This window comes from Haplochromis burtoni, unplaced genomic scaffold, assembly GCF_018398535.1.
Source record: "Haplochromis burtoni strain Fernald_Lab_line unplaced genomic scaffold, NCSU_Asbu1 Contig_353, whole genome shotgun sequence".
Taxonomy (NCBI): domain Eukaryota; kingdom Metazoa; phylum Chordata; class Actinopteri; order Cichliformes; family Cichlidae; genus Haplochromis; species Haplochromis burtoni.
This window is the reverse complement of record NW_024582714.1, coordinates 352,595-371,621: the sequence shown is the minus strand read 5'-3', so window position 1 is coordinate 371,621 and position 19,027 is coordinate 352,595. Positions and strand designations below refer to the sequence as shown.

The 19,027-nt window shown below is 39.2% G+C and overlaps 1 protein-coding gene across 1 annotated transcript in view; it reads left to right on the top strand.

Moving 5' to 3' along the window:
• tafa3a (TAFA chemokine like family member 3a) overlaps positions 1-19,027 on the top strand; it is a 111,139-nt gene that overhangs the window by 53,358 nt on the left and 38,754 nt on the right. Inside the window, exon 2 of the mRNA XM_005942960.3 lies at positions 11,195-11,307. Within this exon, the coding sequence (XP_005943022.1) occupies positions 11,195-11,307 (113 nt within the window). The remainder of the gene's footprint in view (positions 1-11,194; positions 11,308-19,027) is intronic.

Below are 19,027 nucleotides of genomic sequence, written 5' to 3'. Positions count from 1 at the left end.
CTTTGGTGAATGGGACTGAAACTGTTCAATTCCTAATTAAATTAAAAGATGTAAACATCAGTAGTGGTCATTCGTTTATATATTTGTTTGTTAAGATAAATGTTTTTTCATTCATATCTTGGTTATGATTAATATTTCTTTTTTATGACAATTTGTATCACAAAAAATAAATAGCACTTTTATTCATGAATGTTGACTAACAGAGGGAAATTCCAAATATTAACCATATGTTGTTTGTAATGCTTGGAATTGTCAGATATCTATATTACATGTCTTTTACATACATTTTGTATTGGTGTATTGATTTAAAAACAAATAAAAATCAATGTGGTGGTCCATGAGTAACCTAAACATAAAAACTACAAAAAGAAATTTTATGTGCAATGTAAAATCACTTGACAAACACTGGAAAATGTGAAGATAAGACACACAAATGTGCCATAAACAATGTGTTACTTAATTGTAATTCTATAGGAACACCTAGTACTTAAATATGCCGCTGGCAAATCTAATTAATAACCAAGCTTCATGATTTAGAAGTGCTTGATTGCATTTGTATTATAAAACAAAATAAAAACTTAGCCTGGAGTAAGATGTACTTTTCCATGTGACTTATGATAACTTGCATGTACTCTAGATGAAAAGCGTATTACTGTACAACATGCACTGAACTTAGGATTTGCTGTGTCTGGTTTAGCAGATTTTGCCATGTTTTCTGTGTCAGTATAAAAGCTGTTTATGTAATTGAGGGAAGGCTTAGCCGGAGGCATGACTACTGGAACGCAACCAGCTGTGTGTCATAATTAGATAAGAGGTAAACAAAAACGCCTAACATAAACAACAACACTGATTTTGTTTTGCCCTCCAACCGCAGCAGCCACCTCGAGCTCGTCCGCTCTGTCATGTATCAGCTGTAAACACACTTCTCTGTCTTAATGGTCACATTGACTCACTGCTGCACTAAGGCGATAGTTGCTTTAGGGTAAGTTTGTTGTGTGAAACAGTGCGTCAGTGCATCTGTGTGTGTGTGCGCATGTGCATTTGTGGGTTCTTTATGAGTGTCCATCAGTCTATAATCAAAGAAATAGCTTTACTTCACAGTGAGTAGCGTTGAGGCTCAAATAGCAGAAGGAGCACTGGATCAAAGGGTGCAACAATTTTACTGCGGTTGCTATGCAACACAAAATTTGCCATCTACATGCAACATGCGTGTTTACTATCATATGGTTATCCTGATATAATAAGGAAGATAATGTCATGAATTCACTAAGTTAATGTCTGACTTACAGAATGAGTCACTTGTTCAGTTTTGTATACTTGTACAAAAACTATATCTAATTAGCATCTGATTCTTCAAGCCTTTGTACACCATTTAAATTATTTTATTTTCTTGTGACCAGCTCTCACTCATTACAGCTCAACACATTAAATCACATGGTCAGACTCAAGAAAAAAACAAAAATATATTCAAGACATAGAACAAGGTGAAAGGAAAACATTTTGCAACTAAAATAATTTCTTAAAAATCAGACAGCAACAGTGTTGACTCGTTGTTAAACACTGACTTGATGAAAGTCAAGTCAAGTCAAGTCATGATTGCAGACCAAAAGAAAAATCCCAAGGCAGGGTTACTGACCTGGTAGCCTGGCTGCCTCTGGGTGGGTCCGGGGCGGGCATGGGGTTTTGGGGGTGCTTCGTCTCTGGGCTGGGGCCCTAGCTGGGCCTTGGGGGCTTGGGTCCTGGTTGGTGTGTCGCCGGGATTGTGGGCGGGTGGGTGTATGGGGGCTCAGCCCTGGCGCGGGGTGCCACCGGTGCATCGAGCCACCTGAGGGGCTCTTCAACCTGTGGGGGAGGCTGTTACATCTTTGCAGGTGGTCTCCTCTCTCCAGGAACTCACTTTGCAGGTGGGGGAGAGATATAGGAGAAGTGGAGGAAGAACTCAGCCTGGGTGTCTATTGTCTTGTGTAGTCTGGGAGATGAGTGGATGATGGGGTGGGTGGTGGGGTCAGGTGGGCTGCCCCGGGCTCTGTGGGGCTGGGCGGCGCTGCTGAACTGGGCGCTGGTCCGGATGGGCCTGAGCCCTCTTGCCCTGGTGGGTTCCAGAGTATGGGGGTGCCTACTGGGGTCAGCGGGGGAGCTGGATCATGGGCCACTTGCCCCTCCCTTCCTTCCCTCCCCATCTCCAGCTGCCTCCCTCTTCCCGCTCCACCACAATCACCCACACATGCAGGGCTGTGGGGTGAAGGTGTGTCACTAGGGTGCAGGGGAGGCATCCCCCCTTCTGTCCCACTCTGCCTGCCTGTGCCTCAATTTTATCTCTTTATCTCACAACTTAGACATTCACACTACTCACACTCTCATAACACATACATATAGGACCTTGGGGGTGGGCATGCTACACGGCATCCAGAAGACCGTCAGGGTGTACAACCTCACCTCTGGCACCGTTGCCCACCTCTCAATTTTAAATACACGTATACATTGAGGGCTATCTGGAGGGGCTATGCACTTACCTGCTGCTCTCTGGTAGGTAGCTACATGCCCTCCTGGGTTTTAAATGCACCTTAGAACGCACATGCATCAACACTACATATGAGCGGGCGGAGGTTGGTTTGGAGTCTTCACACCCCCCGTTCTCTGTTGCCTGTTGGGGCGGGGGGCTGGGAGGAGGAGTTGGCCATCTGATTGGGGTCTGGAATGTGGGGCCTCCCTGCTGCTGCTGAGTCGGGGCGGTCTGCTTTTCTCCACCCCAGGGAAGAGGGTAACACTACCTGGGTCTGGGTGCAGTTTCCCCCTCTAGGGGCAAGGGTACCTAGACCTGTGGTATAGAGTACGCTTGGGGTGTGTTTTTGTGTGTACAGTGTCTCTTTGTGTGTGCCTACACGTTGGGTGAGTGCTGAGTATTTGCATATGAGAGCATGATGGCAATGAATGGATGTTCGTATCTGTGTTTGTCTGTGTCTATATGTAAGGTGGGGTATCAGACGCCACCTCTCTAGGGACATCTCAGGCCCTCCAAGTTATGAGGCCTACCTCCCCCCACCACTCCCCCTGCTAGTGGCAGAAATTGGTGGTTCTTGGTGTCCGGGGATGGGTGTTCAGGTACGCACCGGCTGTTGGCTGCTTGTTAGGGCCCCCTTTCTCAAGAGGTGATCCAGGTGATTGATATATGTATTTTTTGTCTGTTTGTTTTGTTGGTTTTTGTTTTTTGCCCTTTATCACCGTTTCTCTTCTCCACTGTTTTTCTTTCCCCACCTCTCGTTCTTTCTCCATTTTCTTCCCCCCAGTCTGTCCCATTTGTAGCAAGTGAAATAAAATAAAATAAACAATAAAAACAAAGGTCAATTAAATGGACCAATACGGCAAGGCCGGGATGGTCCATTTGGTAAAGTAAATCCGTTGGACATCTTTCTTGGCCTTTAGACAATAATTCTGATGGCAAAAGAACCAAATGGGAGAGGTGGGGGGAAAAAAAAAAGAAAAATGAAAAATCCCAAGGCAGACTCAGACTGATATTTTTAGTGCTTTAATATGGAAGTAAGTAGAGTTTAGGTAACAAAGACAGTTTGTAATCTGTGTTTAAATGAGTGGGCAGGCAGGTAAGTTTGCAAAGAGCTTACAGGTTTTGCTTGTCTGAGTCAAGATGGAGGATGGGGATGGGATGCACTGTTCCGAGGCTTCGGCGCGTGTGTTGAGATATCCAGGAAAGCTTTTATGAAGCGCTCTCTGAGTGTTGCTTCTTTAAGGAAAAGGGATGTGACTGATGATGGATGGATGGACATAATATGCTTGAAGTATATGAAGTATGCTACTACTATAATACTCACCAGTTGTGTTTTTGTTTTCTTTGCAAAGTATTTGCTGTGTGCCAAGCAACTGGGGTAAAACAACACCTGATCTATGGGTATCATCTATGCAGTTGCATATATCCAAGCCTTTGTAGGCTTGCTGTGGGATACTTGTACGCCCCTGCCTCCTCAGTACCATGTGAAAGGGTTTTTGCCAAAGCTGGAGAGGTTATTACCTAAAAGAAAAACTACCAGCGTGGAAAGAAAATATTATTTCTTACTTTTTGTCATTTCAGTATTCAAAAGCACAATCCCTGTCCCATCATTTTAAAACATTGGAACAGTTTTAACATAAACGTCTCGTATCCTGTTGTATTTATTTAAACACTGACTGTAATCATATGGACATTTATAGACTTCTGTTTGTTTTACTTTAAAAAAAGTGTTTTTGGTAGTGATTATACACAGATACTGTTGTAAGACAGCTAAAAGGCCACGACAATAAAAGTTTTGAACAGCAGGGGGTTTGTGTGCAAATGAAGCGTTTCCTGAACCAAGTGGATGGAAAGCTTCAACGCTTCATGAGACTTCATCCGGCCATCAGCACTGGAGAGATAAACTCCAGCATTCTGAGTGCACAAGGTGTCAGTTAAACTGGAGGGCAGCATAACCAAGGAATTCCTGGGAGAGAAGATGAGAAGGTGAACCACACACAAGGAGACAATTCTAGATAGTTAGGCTTAGACCCTGTCATTACCATGTATCGCTACCTAAACAATCTGGCAATAAGTGGGGGAAAAGTCTATCCTTAAGTATTACAGATGATGAGATAATGGCACTCAGGTGTGATGAAACAGCTGCTGCAGCCCCTAACCACGCCTACTGGAAACCCCAGTTACACAAACACCTGAGAGCTGGAGAGACAGCAAGAGGGCATAGCAAAAACAGAAGGGGGGGCTCTGTGGAGCAATAAGTGCTGGGAAGATTTCATGTTATTTATATCTTCAGTTAAGTAACAGTTTGTTTAGGCTCAGGTAATGTTTTTTTAATAGACTTTAAAAAAAATTGAAATAATCAATTCAGCTTTTTTTTCAGTTGCAGTACAATCTGCCACGATCTCACTCTGTCCTTTGCATCCTCTTCTGCCACACCAGTCCTCTTTGTGTCCTTCTTCACTGTAGCCAAGCTTCATATCTTTATCCAGCATATCTTCAACACCTCCTCTTAGTATGTCCTCACTTTGTCTCCAAACTGCTCAACCTTATCTGTCTCTCTGATATAGTCATTTCTAATTCTGTCCCTCCTGGTGACTCCCAATAAAAATCCTACAATTTTCAGCTTCACCACACTGAGCTCGACTTCCTGCCTTTTTGTTAGTGTCACTGTTTCTTGCTCTTGCTAGTGTCACACTCTTGCTGCTGTCCTTCTGTCACAAATCAAAAAATATATAACAAATACCTTAAATAAGCAGACACTATAAGGGTTAAATATGTTTTGATTTTCTATGCAGGCTTTTTGTTTATTGTGGCTTAAAAGTGTGTCTTTTGACAGTAAAATTTACAGACCCCTGTGCTATAAACCCCCCCCCCCCGCCAGTGGTTCAGGTTCAGGTTACTTTATGTGTACCTGTGGGTTTAGCCTGCAGATGGTGAGTCATCCATCCACATTTTCCAAAACAGACAGACAAAAGATAACCATAATACAACATAATGAAGAAAAATAATAATAACAAAAAATAATAAATAATAAAAAATGCCCAGCATGGTTTTATGCTGTTGCTTCACAGCATGAAGGTTTGATCCTTGCTGTGTGGAGTTTGCATGTTCTCTCTTTGCTCCTGTGGGTTTTCTCTGGTTGCTCCAGTTTCCTCCTGCACGCAAAAAATATGATTGTTCGGTTAATTGGTGCTTTTAAATTGGCCATAGTTGGAGATGTATGAGTGTGTGGTTGTTTGTCTCTCTGTTTTAGAACTACGATGGATTTGTGACCTATCTGGGGTGTACTCTGTCTTGGCCAATGGTGAAGGATCGCTGGCAAATAAATTTTAATCATTGTATCATTGTGATATTAATAAATGAAATTAAGACATCACAAAAGACTGCTGGAAAATAGTATTTAATTTTATTCACACATACTATACATTTACAATGCACCACATGAGCAAACTGCCAGTGTGTATAGTTATTTGCATATTATCATTAAAGTCGTGTGAAATAACACGTTTCAATTTTTTATTCAGTTGGCATTGAGAGTTTGGAGTCTATTTCAGGAATGCACCTACCAAGCTTATTATTACTGCAGCCATAACTTATGAGATGAGGTGCAAAGGTTGGAAAAGACTTGTTGGGTGCATCCAAACTGATCAACACAACATGTGTATGTGTGTTTCCATCATGTAAAAATCTGCCTTAATGTGTCCCCAAAATAATTCCACCCCATTCAGGGCATTTTGTGATGAGCCACCTGGTCTCAGCGCCACATCAGTCAGGTGGAATAATTTTCTTGTTAACCAGCTCCAATAAGCCACCTGAACACTACAGACGCAAGATGGAAATTGGAGTATAATGTGCTAAAATAGATTTAGATTTGGAATAAAACCTGACATCCTAGCAGCTCCAAACCAAAACTCTGCCGTCACAGACATTTCATTTTCATAAAGCACAGTGGCGTGCTCTCAAATTCCAATTATTTCTGGAGTTCAGCTGTCAGATCAGCTTTCTTGTTGGAACAAATCACAAATAAGTAAAATAAGAGTAAGACGCTGAAATGTTCAATGTGAGTCTAGTACTTTTTTTTTTTTTTAGATAAACAGGGATGGAATAAATTGGTAAACTAACAATGAGATGGAGTCCATTACAAGTGGTGTTTTTCTAGTAGTGATCTCTACTTTGCTCCAGCAGACCAAAGAAGTGAAGACATATTTTTTAATCATGTTACCACTTCATCTGGTCTAATGTTGGAGGCGGTATGTGTTAGTGTTGCACCAAATGTCTGAGAGTACAGGTGAAAATTAGTTTTCAGACTCTGTGGGAGTTAATTTAACTCGTCAGTCCCCGCCGAGCAAAGTAAAAGATCAAATCAAGCCCTTAAATTACAAAGGATGCAACGGTGTGTATCTGTTATTTAATGTCTTGTGGAAGTCACACAAGTTCACGTGGTATATCGGGTTGAGTGTGGAAGCCTGTGGAAAGCTGATTTAAATGCATTTAGTAAGTCATTAAAAGTTGCTACAGTTTTTTTATACTTTAAAAAAAAAATTCATAATGGAGTTTGTGTATACTTGGTACATAATATATAGTATTTAAAGGCATTGACAGGTACTTCAGCCCACCACACAGTTAGTTCCCGATGTCACTTGTTTGCCTCACTTGAGATCCATGCAGGCTTCTTGTTTTTTGGTTTCACATAATCCCAATAACAGCAGCAACATAAACCTAAACGCCAGACTTCAAATAGTCCCTTGATGAATTTATGGTTGATATTACAGACACTGTGTCTATGTTTTTCTACAATCTGTACGTGCTTTTAACATCTTGATTGCATCAGCTGTCTGAGCCTGTACAGAATTAGAGTGCCGTGTTAATATCTCACCAGCTCTGGCTGGCAGTACAAAGGCAGTCACAGTAAAACATCTCCCTCGTATGTGAGACTCTGCCAGATAAGCAAGGGTTGATCTTTTTGCACGAAACCAAGCATTTTACTAATTTGAGTTGCTGCACTGGAACAGAGTTCAAAGCAGAGCTGCGATTTGCGGCTGCTTTCTCATGAGAGAGGAGGCCAGCTCTGTTGGCAGTAAGACGAGCCGCTGATTGTTCCACTCTCCATGGGCCTCTCAGATGAAGATGGAGAGTATTGCAGGACAACAATCATCTGAAAGTACACAAATTTTACTGAGCTGAGCATTGTAAGACAGACCACACAAATAGCAACACACACAGATAGGAAGTAGGGAGAGAAGAGAGAAAAAAATACTTCATTTGTCGCTCCAGAACTGGTGTTGTGAATTTTGTGAAATTATTACTGAATCCATCTGTTGCAATTTCATCTAAATTCTACATCTGCAGCTCCATATCATTGGACTGCACATCACTTGAGCTTTTGGTGAAATAAAACACAATAATTTAATACATGAACCCCAGAGGTGTTCACAAGTGAATATGACTTTGAAATTATAGGCTCAGTCATACGAGGTAGTGATACAGCAAACTGATCTGGGCTTTGTTGCAGAGGCTTACAGAATTTATTATGTTTTTACAAAATGACTATTTTCAGAGATATTTTATAAGCTACTGCAGTTTTGAAGCTAATGGCTAATGCACAAAAAGGACAAAAAGATTCTTAAGTTTGTTTGTTTGCTTCTTTCCCTTTATCACTTGTTATCCTGGAGTTCCCTCAGCTTATTCATTAGCTTTAAGGGAGGGGTATCAAACATATTGCATGTTGATGTCAGTATTAACATGCTGAAGTGTATGGAAAGTAGTTCAATGAATGATAAAGAGGTTAAATGCTACTTTTTGTTTAATTTCCTGGGATGTGGATGTTATGAGCAGTGTTGGTCAAGTTACTTGAAAAAAGTAATCAGTAACTAATTACTGATTACTTCCCCCAAAAAGTAATCCCATTACTTTACTGATTACTTATTTTCAAAAGTAATTAATTACTTAGTTATTTAGTTACTTTTTAAAAACACGATTTACAACCTGAATAGGTAATAAAGCGATAGATCTTTCAGCCCAATTCTACTTTTTCTGCATAATCCATCATACAATATGTAGTCAAATGAAAAAGTCTCTTTTTAAAACTTGTTTTATTAGTTTTAATCTTTTAACTTTATGCATCAAGCAAAACTTTAATTACATGCAACATTCTCTGACTGGAAGAAATTTGTTTAACATTTAAACCTATTTTCTGCACATTCCAGCACATAAAATAAAATATTTAAAATAATATATTTTTTTGTGTTTACACTCAGTCTTTCAAATAGATGCAAGTGCATCACAGCAGAAAATAAATAAAATCAAAGACTAGCGGTCCTGTTGCTCTATTTTCACCTGTAAAGCAGGAGTGGAGTAGGCGGAGGTTTACCCTGGTGCAGGTGTGCCGCAGCGGTCAGTTGAAGAATCCGCGAGTTTCTCTGTGAATTTCCCATTATGTGGTGCTTGCTTGAAGCTTTAGGGGTTTATTTTCGCCGTAAAAAGACTTTTTCTTCCACGCACAACGGACACTAATGTTTTTGTCACTTTTTATGGAATCAAACTCAAAGTAAGGTCAGTACTTCCACGCTTTAAACGCTGCACGGTCATACTCTCTCCCGCACTAAATATATTATCCATTCTTGATCTGCACACAGCTGTTGCCACGAATGTCGCACTCGCTTACGTCACTGTCATGAGACATTCTCACAAATAAATCACGGTTTTAGTAATGCAGTAACGCAGCGTTCCTACGGGAAAGTAATGGTAATCTAATTACCGTTTTTGGAATAGTAATCTCTTACTTTACTCGTTACTTGAAAAAAGTAATCGGATTACAGTAACGCATTACTTGTAACGCGTTACTGCCCATCTCTGGTTATGAGACAACCTTTAACATTGTACTTGCTCTTCTGAAAACATCTCAGGAAGCCCATCGGACCGTAAATGTAAATAGATGGTTCATTGAATATGAACATTTTTTCATATAAAGGGAAAAGTGTAGTTTTCATTTTTCATGTTTCCATGCAGTGTAGCATGAGCACTAATGAGTTTGAGATGCCTGCTTTAAGGTTATTGTGCACAAATCGGTGGTTTGGCAGTTAGCTGCTACAGTTACTGATACTATCATCCTGGTTTCACACATTCAAATGTCAGTGCAAGTGTAATGTAACAAGTTGAAATGTGGTGGTGACGACAGCACAAGCTTTGTGGAAATGTTGTAGATTTTACAGCTATTCATCTGATTGTGTCCAAATTATTTTCCTTTACCTGACTAAGCAGTTTTGTTGTCTAAACCAAACCAAACTACAAACAAAAATGAAAACTACTTGTCTGACTACTACAGAGAGGAAACCTCAGCACCAGTGAATTTCTTTGTCCAGGACTCTTTGCAGTCCTGTGAAAAATTAAATAAACCCCATGATTTAAGAGCCAAGTAGAAGTAGATTTAAGTAATCGTTTTTTTTTTATAATGATCAGTCTTTCACAGCAGTATGGAGGAATTTTTACTGTTCTTTATAGAACTGCTTTATGTCACTGAGATTTGTGGGCATTAATTTGCATAGATCTCTCAAGAGGCACAGGAATTCATTTGGGTGAGATCTGGATTTTGACTGGACCATTGATTCTTTTTTTATCCATTTTCTTGTGGATTTGCTTTTATGTTGATGGTGATTGTCCTGTTGCATGACCAAGTTTCAGCTAGGCTTTAGCTGTTTTACAGATGACCTCCCATTTGACTCTAGAATACGGAGTACGGAGGAGTTCACAGTTTACCCAGTAACTGCAAGGTGTCCGGGTTCTGTGGCTGCAAAGCAAACCCAAACCCCTCCAAAACCGTGTTTGACAGCTAGTATTTGGTGTTTGTGCTGATATGCTGTGTTTGGTTTTCACCAAACATGCCACGATGTCAGACATCGGCACTTAGATCTCATCAGTCCAAAGAACATTGATCTACAAGTCTTGTAGTTTGTTCATGCGCAACTTTGTAAACCTAAACTGTGCTATCTCCTTCTAGAGGTCTTTCTCTTGGCAGCCCTTCAAAACAAAATATACTTGTTTAATCTGTTTCAAATTGTACTGTCATGAACTTTTTGGAGCTGTTGGGTTTTTCTCAGTTTCTCTGAGCATTGCACCATTTGACCTTTGGATACATTTGCTGGGACGTCTGCACAATATCGTACAATTGTGTTAACACCACACTAGCAAACTGCCAAAACCTCTGTTTTCATAGATATGATATTAATTAATCAGTCCTGTGAAAACAATCTCCCTGTTTTCATGTAACTGTGTGAATTTATTTAATAATAAATAAATACAAAGCAGTTGTGCTTGTTGTGTCCCACTACATGGAACCAATGGGAAAACAGCATGCATTTCCAAAAAACCAAGAAATAACTGAACTTTGACAAGGTGTGTATATTTCCTACTGATCCAAAGCTCATCAGCACAACTCAATTCAAGAGAAATAATTTAATTTTGAATTTTCTGCATTTTCAAACACATGAATAGATACTGGTAGATTGATTTTGTTTGTGTGGGTTGGTTTAGTTTGAGTTAATCCAGTTAAAACTCAGTAGATTCCACCTGTGACTGCCAAGTCATAGCTATGGGAATTTGTGTCCTTGAACTGAAATGAGCCAGACTGTATATCTGGGTGTTCATATTATGCAAATATGGCTAACTCCTGATTTTGTTGTCCTGTTTTTCCAGAATGCAGGAGAGGGACCTACAGAGCATGTACGGAAGGGCGCTGCTGCTGACCGTCTGTATGGTGTCTCTCTGGGGACAGCTGACCAGTGCATCGTCACATAGGAGCCACATAGGTACACTGCATGTCCTTCCATTCATTAGTTTCCCATTGACCGGTGGCTGAACAGAGTGCTATCTTTCATAAATCATTGTTCATTCATACTATACAGAAACTCAGAAACACACACACAGCAGGATGTTCTGGGCAGGATGCCAAGAACAAATAAAGTCTGTTACTATGTCTGATCAACCTCTGTAGTGAAGAAACTCAGGAAAACATATAGTCACTTTATTATCCCATTAAAAGCCAGCAAAATCTTGTGAAATGATTTTTTTGAAAATAATGAGCTTGTTTGACTTCAAGATGGGCAGAAAAGCAAAAACCAGGAGCAGCAGACTGTGACAAACACACCAGCAGAATACATATTTAAAGGCAATTCATGCTCAGTTAGAACAAAAACAAACACATGCTATCACTGTGCTCACATTGTCCTTGAAATGTCTAGTTAAGTAGATTGTAATGATTATTGAGAGAAGCCAATAAATTTCCCTGCATACACTTCTTTGTAATTTACTTCCCAGGGATTTATACCAGTACCTGTTAGGAATTATGCATGCATATTGTGTTATTAAATTTTTATTCTGAGCTGTAAATCATCGCTTTAAGTTTCTATTTTACTTGCTATGATGGGCTAACATTTCCCCCCAAAAATATAACACCTGATGTGTTTTCTGATGTGGAAGGATTACAGTTGAGTGCTTTCAGTGGATCCATTCTGACCAAATTGGTACCCCAGTCACAGCATGTCAGACCCAATTCCTTATAGCTCAGCCACATGTTGTGGTCACATTTCATCTCAATGACTTTTTAAAAATAAATTGATATGATTTGTTCAACTTTCTTGGCTTCTAAACAGCAAAGCAAAGATGTACTTTAAGGTTGTGTTTTGTGCACATTAAAATTCAACAGTTTAGCAGTCTTGTAAGTCAAGCATCAAATGGAAAAAAGTAATACCAGTACACTAAGTGCATGCATGCGTCTCAGTGTGTGTGTGTGTGTTTGTGTTTGAAGCAGAGGACAAGACCTTTCAAAGCGATTTTCCTTAATGGAGAGATGGCCTGATCCCTGGGCGTAACGGTAGAAACTGTGACTACACATTGAGATAATGAGCCTTATTCCACTGGAGGACAAACAGCACACAGTGGCTAGAGGGAAACAGCTCCATGTTAGCTGAAAACATATAACCAGCAAAAGACTTTGATAGAGCCAAAACAGGATGGACTACACAAGGAGACTGTACATATTATATGTCACAAATGGATTGCACTACATACCTTGTCTGTGTATGTTCAAATCAAATCAAAAACAGAGGCTGATAAATATGGCAAATATAACTGTGTGTCAACCTGTTTTTTGACTTTGCTATTGCTAGATTAATAATTTGATTCATCATTCATAGGTGCACAGCTATTGAATATTTTCTTGTTAACTTAAGGTATATGTTTTAGTAAAATGTAATCATTCAACTTTTTAAATCAGTATAGAGAGCTCCACCACATCTAACTTTGTGTTCCTGTGTCCTAAACCAGCATTATTCACATTTACTTATTTCACTATAATAGATCCAGTGTTCTATAAAACACATTTCCATTACACAACCAGTGATATTGTATTGCGTCTTTAATCATTTTTACTTTATATTTTAAGTGCATTGTATATAACTGCACCAACATCAACCGAACAATCAGACATAATAAAATAAAACAACTAAACATAATAAAAATATAATTTTTCCACTGTGAACACACAACATTCAAAACAAATACAATGTGAAATACATGATGTGCAAGAGTGGAAAGCAGTCTCACCAGCTTTTCCTCAAGAAATATGAAATAAAATATGGAACATTCCAAAATATGGAGCATAAAAGATAAAATACAATATATGGACAAACGCTACATACCTTTCCATACTCTTCTGTGTGCTTTGGCGTTTCACATTTTTCATTGTTTGAACAAAGACCTCCGGTACTCATAAAGAATTATTTACACATTGTGATGTACGATAATGTGCTTTTAGCTCTGTGACAGCAGTGCGGGACAGGGCTTTTCCTGGTTAATCATGACCATGCACAAAGGCCCATAAAGGAAAGGTGCTCTGACTTTGACTGGTCTGCACAGGCTTACCTCACCCAACATCTTTCAGATAAACTGAAACCACAAGCTACACATAATAACATAAATACATAGTGTATATAACCCGATCACCTCTCATTTCATGATTTTTCCTAAAATGGATTTATTTGCCGTATAGTTAATTTTGAGGTGTATGGGGAAACTACATCAGTCATTTTCACCCCAATAGAATCAATGTAAAATGCTGCACTCAGCAGGCCTGTTTACACACATTTTGATGTGAAGGCTGTTATGAGTCAGAACTAATGATATGTGACTAATGAATTAAATATGTAGGAAGGTATAGTGAGTTAAAATAACAAATTATTATTTTCACTGCTCTGGCTGTGCAGAGCAGTTGGGGGATGAACTGAACAGAGTCCAGAGTGTGGAGAACTTACCCGAGCAAGCAAAGGGTGAAAGCTGGAGCACAGCAGCAGAATTGGATGTGTTTTAGGTGATCTGTAATGATAATAATTATCTAAATCATTTCAACCCTATAACTGAATCCTAACAGCTGACTTTGTCAAATATTTATTATAATTAGAAAAACTAGGTGACACTTAACAACTTAATTCCTTCAGGAAATTACTTCTTTGCCTTTGCTGTGGTCAAAATGTCCACATACTTTGGCCATGTTTCATATTCTTTCTGTTTTGGAGTGAGCATCAGGACAGCTTGCCTTTTCGCCTACTCGTGTAATAAACTAATCATTCCAATCAATATGTTCTGTATATATCTCTGTAGACTGACAGTAGAACACCAAATCCAACTAGTTTGAGCGCAAACATGCTGGATAAACCATTAAATCATCAGGCTTACATTGAACTCTCATTGTTTTTGCATTTGTCCCACTCATGTGGTTTGTGTGCTTATTCCTGTGATTTATTAGGAGAGAGAGAGGGCCAATGAAAGTAGTCTGGCCTGTTCTGCCCAGGCTGCGCTGACACTTCTGTAATCACGTAGCCTGTCCCTGAGCTACAGAGGTCAAGCCAAGGTGCGCCCAATAAACAAACCTCTTTAGCCCTTCTGTTTACTGAAGTGGGGGCTTTGCCAAAGCAATTGAACCTTTCACCATTGCCTGACTGGAGCATGCTGAGCTTACAGCGTGCACACATAACCCCTGTAATAAGACCACTGCATCCCCCAAAGCACTATCTACATTCATTAGCCGGTCATGAAAGAGTGGAGAGGGAGATGAAGGGCGAGAGATGGCGCTAGAAGAAGAAGAGTGGTCCAGCAAGAGAGAGAGAGAACCAGCGTGATAACAACTACCTTTCGGCTTTACAATTTGTTTTGGTCCCATCGATAGGATTTAGACTGATGTTGTGGCCTGGTCAAATGGGAGCCTCATTACTCAGCTATTTAGATGCTTGGACACTTTTTTTTAACAGCAGCTCAATGTGTCTCATTTAAAAAGCAGGAATGAAGCTCTTTGTGGATTGTTGGTCAGTGTCTGTGAGGGGAAATGTAGGAGAGAGGAAAACAGGCGTGAAAAACACATTTCCCACTGAGGCTGTGCGATGCAACATGGCAGCAGCTCCCACTCGTTGAGAGAGGGAAAAGAAAACGCTCTAAGCAGTGCTGTTTACAGGTCGTAAACTTTGCTAGATTTTAAAATATCAAGCATTAAGCCACATGGCTCATGGATAACTACACAAATTGCAAAATGACTTCGGGGATCAGCTTTACACTCCGGTTCTATATTCACATGCACACAAGGGGCCATGCCGCCTTATTAATAAGATGAAACTGCACTGGCTCTCATTTGAATAGAGTAGAATATTTCCATATTTGCTTATGGTGGAGACTTTCTAAAAACTGCGTGATGCACTCTAATGGTTCGTTCTCGAGCTGATTTTTATGCTTTGGGGGATTTTTTTTGTATTCTATGCAAATTGGTTTCAACTTTTTTCACTCTTTCCCAAATTAATGGCAGAATCCAACAAAAAAGTTTTTGTTCCCCACACTGTCCCCATCAGAATAATTTCTGGAAAAAAGATATATTAGGATGTGTCACATTAATACAAATTATGAATTAAAATATGCTTACTAGATAAATTAGACTTGTTTTCCTGTGCCAGCCTGGAGGGAAGGAAGACTATGAAAAAGAGCTTTTCATGCTTGATGGATCTTGATGAGAATCAGGCGGCAGCAGAGCGCTTTTTCTTAGTGTTTAAAGGCTTAGATCATTTTAGAAACTCAAAATAATATAATTTGTTACTATCCAACTTTGAATAGCCTTGGGGTAGATTTAGTCATTGTGTTTTGAACAGTGATTTTTTTTTCTTCACAGTAGAAGAAATATTAAAATGAAATAGCTTGATTATTGAAAAAGTTGTTTTATCCTGTGCATGTCTCTTTGGTTTATACTTAACTCATTCATGCTTCTCTCTGTATTCCCATTTCCACAGATCACCAAATAAGCAAAAAACACTGAAAGTGAAAATAAATATAAAGTTATCTTCCACTGTGGCTGCTAATGAAGACTGCATGAAAAAGTGAATACAGTGTTGTAAAGATATTCGTATTCAAATATTCTTGATGAGATATGGATTAGTCTTCTTAAAACCCCTTAGCAGTCCTATTAGTCCCCTAAACCATCCAATGTCCCGTGGGCGGTACGTCCGACTGCTAACAGTTTAACTGTTAAAATACCTCAAAATGGTAATATTCATGTTTATTATTAAAATTGTTCCCTTTGATATAAATACATTTTTGACAAGACCTTCCAAGTAACTTCACTTAGCTAACTTTAGAGCAGCATAATATTAGTTTTGCTGGTCTAAATTCTATTATTGTTCAATATCTTCAGCCCTAACAATGTGTTGATGCTATAGATTTGTAAAAATATATAAAAATCCATAAATAAACAGTATCCTCCATAGACACACACACTCTCTCTGTCTTACACACACACTGACACACACACGCACACACACACACACACACTTTATAATAAGAAGTGAAAACCATACTCAAAGATGCACCCAGCCGCTTGAATGAAAAATGCTCACTGAATGCAAGTTTTCATTGCCTGTGTGGCCTGCCGCATGTATAAATGTGTTTCTGTTCAGCTGGCATACTTTAAATTTTGATGACATAGTGCAAAAATTGTAATTGCATTTTAAGTCCCAGGAGACGTTCTAAAAATGTCAAACACCCATGGATTAAAGATACAAATGAGTACAAATAAGAATAGCTATATTTAGGCTTAAAGTTATTTTTTTTTAATGATGGCAAACTGACAGTGAGGTAAAACCCTTTTAAAACTTGGACTAGACAATAGCTAAATAATGAAATAAAACATAATTTATTTTCTTTATTTTTTTAAAAAAAACCCATAAAAGTGGTCCATTAAATGTGATTAGAACCAGTGATCAAGGTGTGAGAGAAATATTTATGATTTTGGGAAAAAAAATAGTTTATTAAATTAACAAATTGCTGCTAATGTAGTTACGTTTTTTGGGTTTTTGTTGTTTTGTTTTTGAGCTCCCCAATCCCAGAGAGGGGATTTGATTCTCCCACTTAAAACGAATGACGAATATCAGGTTGACTTAAACAGAATTTTTAGCTAAGACTGATGAATAGGCACATCAAAGTGCAGGTTTTCTTGGAAATTTCCAGAACGGATCACGCAAAGCAAAAATTGTTAAACCTGTGCCAGAGTTAACTAGCACTGGCAAGTTAAAATATTATACAGCAGCACTGCTTGACGCCAGCATTAGTCCTGCCCTTTTGCCAATTGGCTAATCTTTAGTGCTGCAGAATGCATTGGACTAATTGCTGTTTAATCCAGAGACTGCTATATCTTGTCATAATATCAGTGTATTTTAAATACAGGTCTCCTTGGAATTGATTTGAGTCCACCAAAAGGATCAAGTGGATTTTTCTGTGTCATATTTTTTCTTCATTTTGAGACTTCATCATATGTATCTATTCCAATTTCCTGACTTGTATAAAAACCTGTAATGCAGTAAATTTACTGTATCTGGGTCTGTGTTGGTGTGTGGTAGTATTCATTAGCCTTCTGCACAGTCCACATCAGGTCAGTGTGGAACCCTTGCCCAGAGATAGCATGACATTATACGAAGCGGCTGAGGAACAGGTCATCCCCACCCTGGGGATGTGCGGGGATGCGGCAGTGGAGCATTTGTCCTGACATTTGGAGAGCAGGTGGACAACACAATGGTGGGGAGGTAGTAAGCAGAGGGAGATTGAGATGGAGATGTGGGGCTGTTTGAGATGCACTGTGGGGATGACGGGGGTCAGCTCGCCCCATCTTCCAGTGGCAGGTCCTGAGATTAGAAAACCATCAAACGTCCTCTGCTATACACATCTGAATGGCAGCTATAGATGAGCCGTGAGTGGCTGTGTGTGGCCTTGGTTCTATCCTCTGTGTGTGTGGTTGTGTAGCTGACAGAGGGGAACAAGGGGACACTGTATGTGCTGAGAGAATATCAATAGTTTTATTCACATACACAGAGGAATCAAAGTTCAAGCATGATAGTTGGGAATTGTAGCATTGTTGCATTAGTACAGGACATAGTGTTAAAGGACAATTTTTGTTTTTGCTTATGTGATTATTCTTATTGTCTGTTCTAAAAATATAAATGACTGTTATACTATAAAATAAAACATTTTCCCCCAAATTCTGTTACAATCATCAAACCACTCAAACTATACTCTTAATCTACATATTGCTCACATCTAAGGGTCTGTGTAAAGCAAATTTGTTTAGTGCTTTCTCACATGGATGCCAAAATAACTGTCTAGACTGTAAGCATCAATTCTATGCGTGAAAAGGCCTGCAAATTTAGATAACCTACAGTGTGAAAAGAGCACCAAATGTGTTAGATGTCTAAATATCTATTTTATAATACGTTACGTAATTGTGAGCGTATTAAAAATACAGTTATGGTCAGAAGTTTACATACCCATGATTGCCCATTAAGAGTGTAATTATGGGCTTTTAATGATTTCTTTGAACTGTCTTTCCAAGTTGGGATAATTGTATAGCATACATCTTAATTGACTTTAAAAAACGAAAATTTATTTCAGATTTTCTCTAATCCACAAGGTCAAGAGGGTCAAATGAATACAAATACTTAAAAACTGTACATTGTCATTTAACTTAATAAGATCTTCGCTAGCATAAAATAGTTTTGTTTTACAGCATTGATTAGATTGACCAATACTCAGAACAGTGGGAAAGTCCAAGGAACTATGTACTGGAAACTGCTGTTGACAATAAAGCAATTTTTTTTTATTGTCATAGACAGAGACGGCACTGACAAAGAACGAAGCCCCTGCTCCAAAATTGACACCTTTAAGCTCAACTGAAAGTACACATGGACATTCAACATGACAGTGACCTCCTGTATTTCAACCTATTTTTAACCCATAACCAGTTTAACAATAGAACCACCAGTACGGGTATAAATGACCCCCTTGGCGGTTCTAATGTTAAAATGAACCCCAAATGGCCGAATATCCAGCCAGAATTATGCCAGAAGCTTGTTGATAGTTACCAAAAGCTTCTGGTCTAGGTGCAACTTGCTGAAGAACATAGGGAAATTCAAACTTGTTCACCCAATACGATGTGTGTGTGTGTGTGTG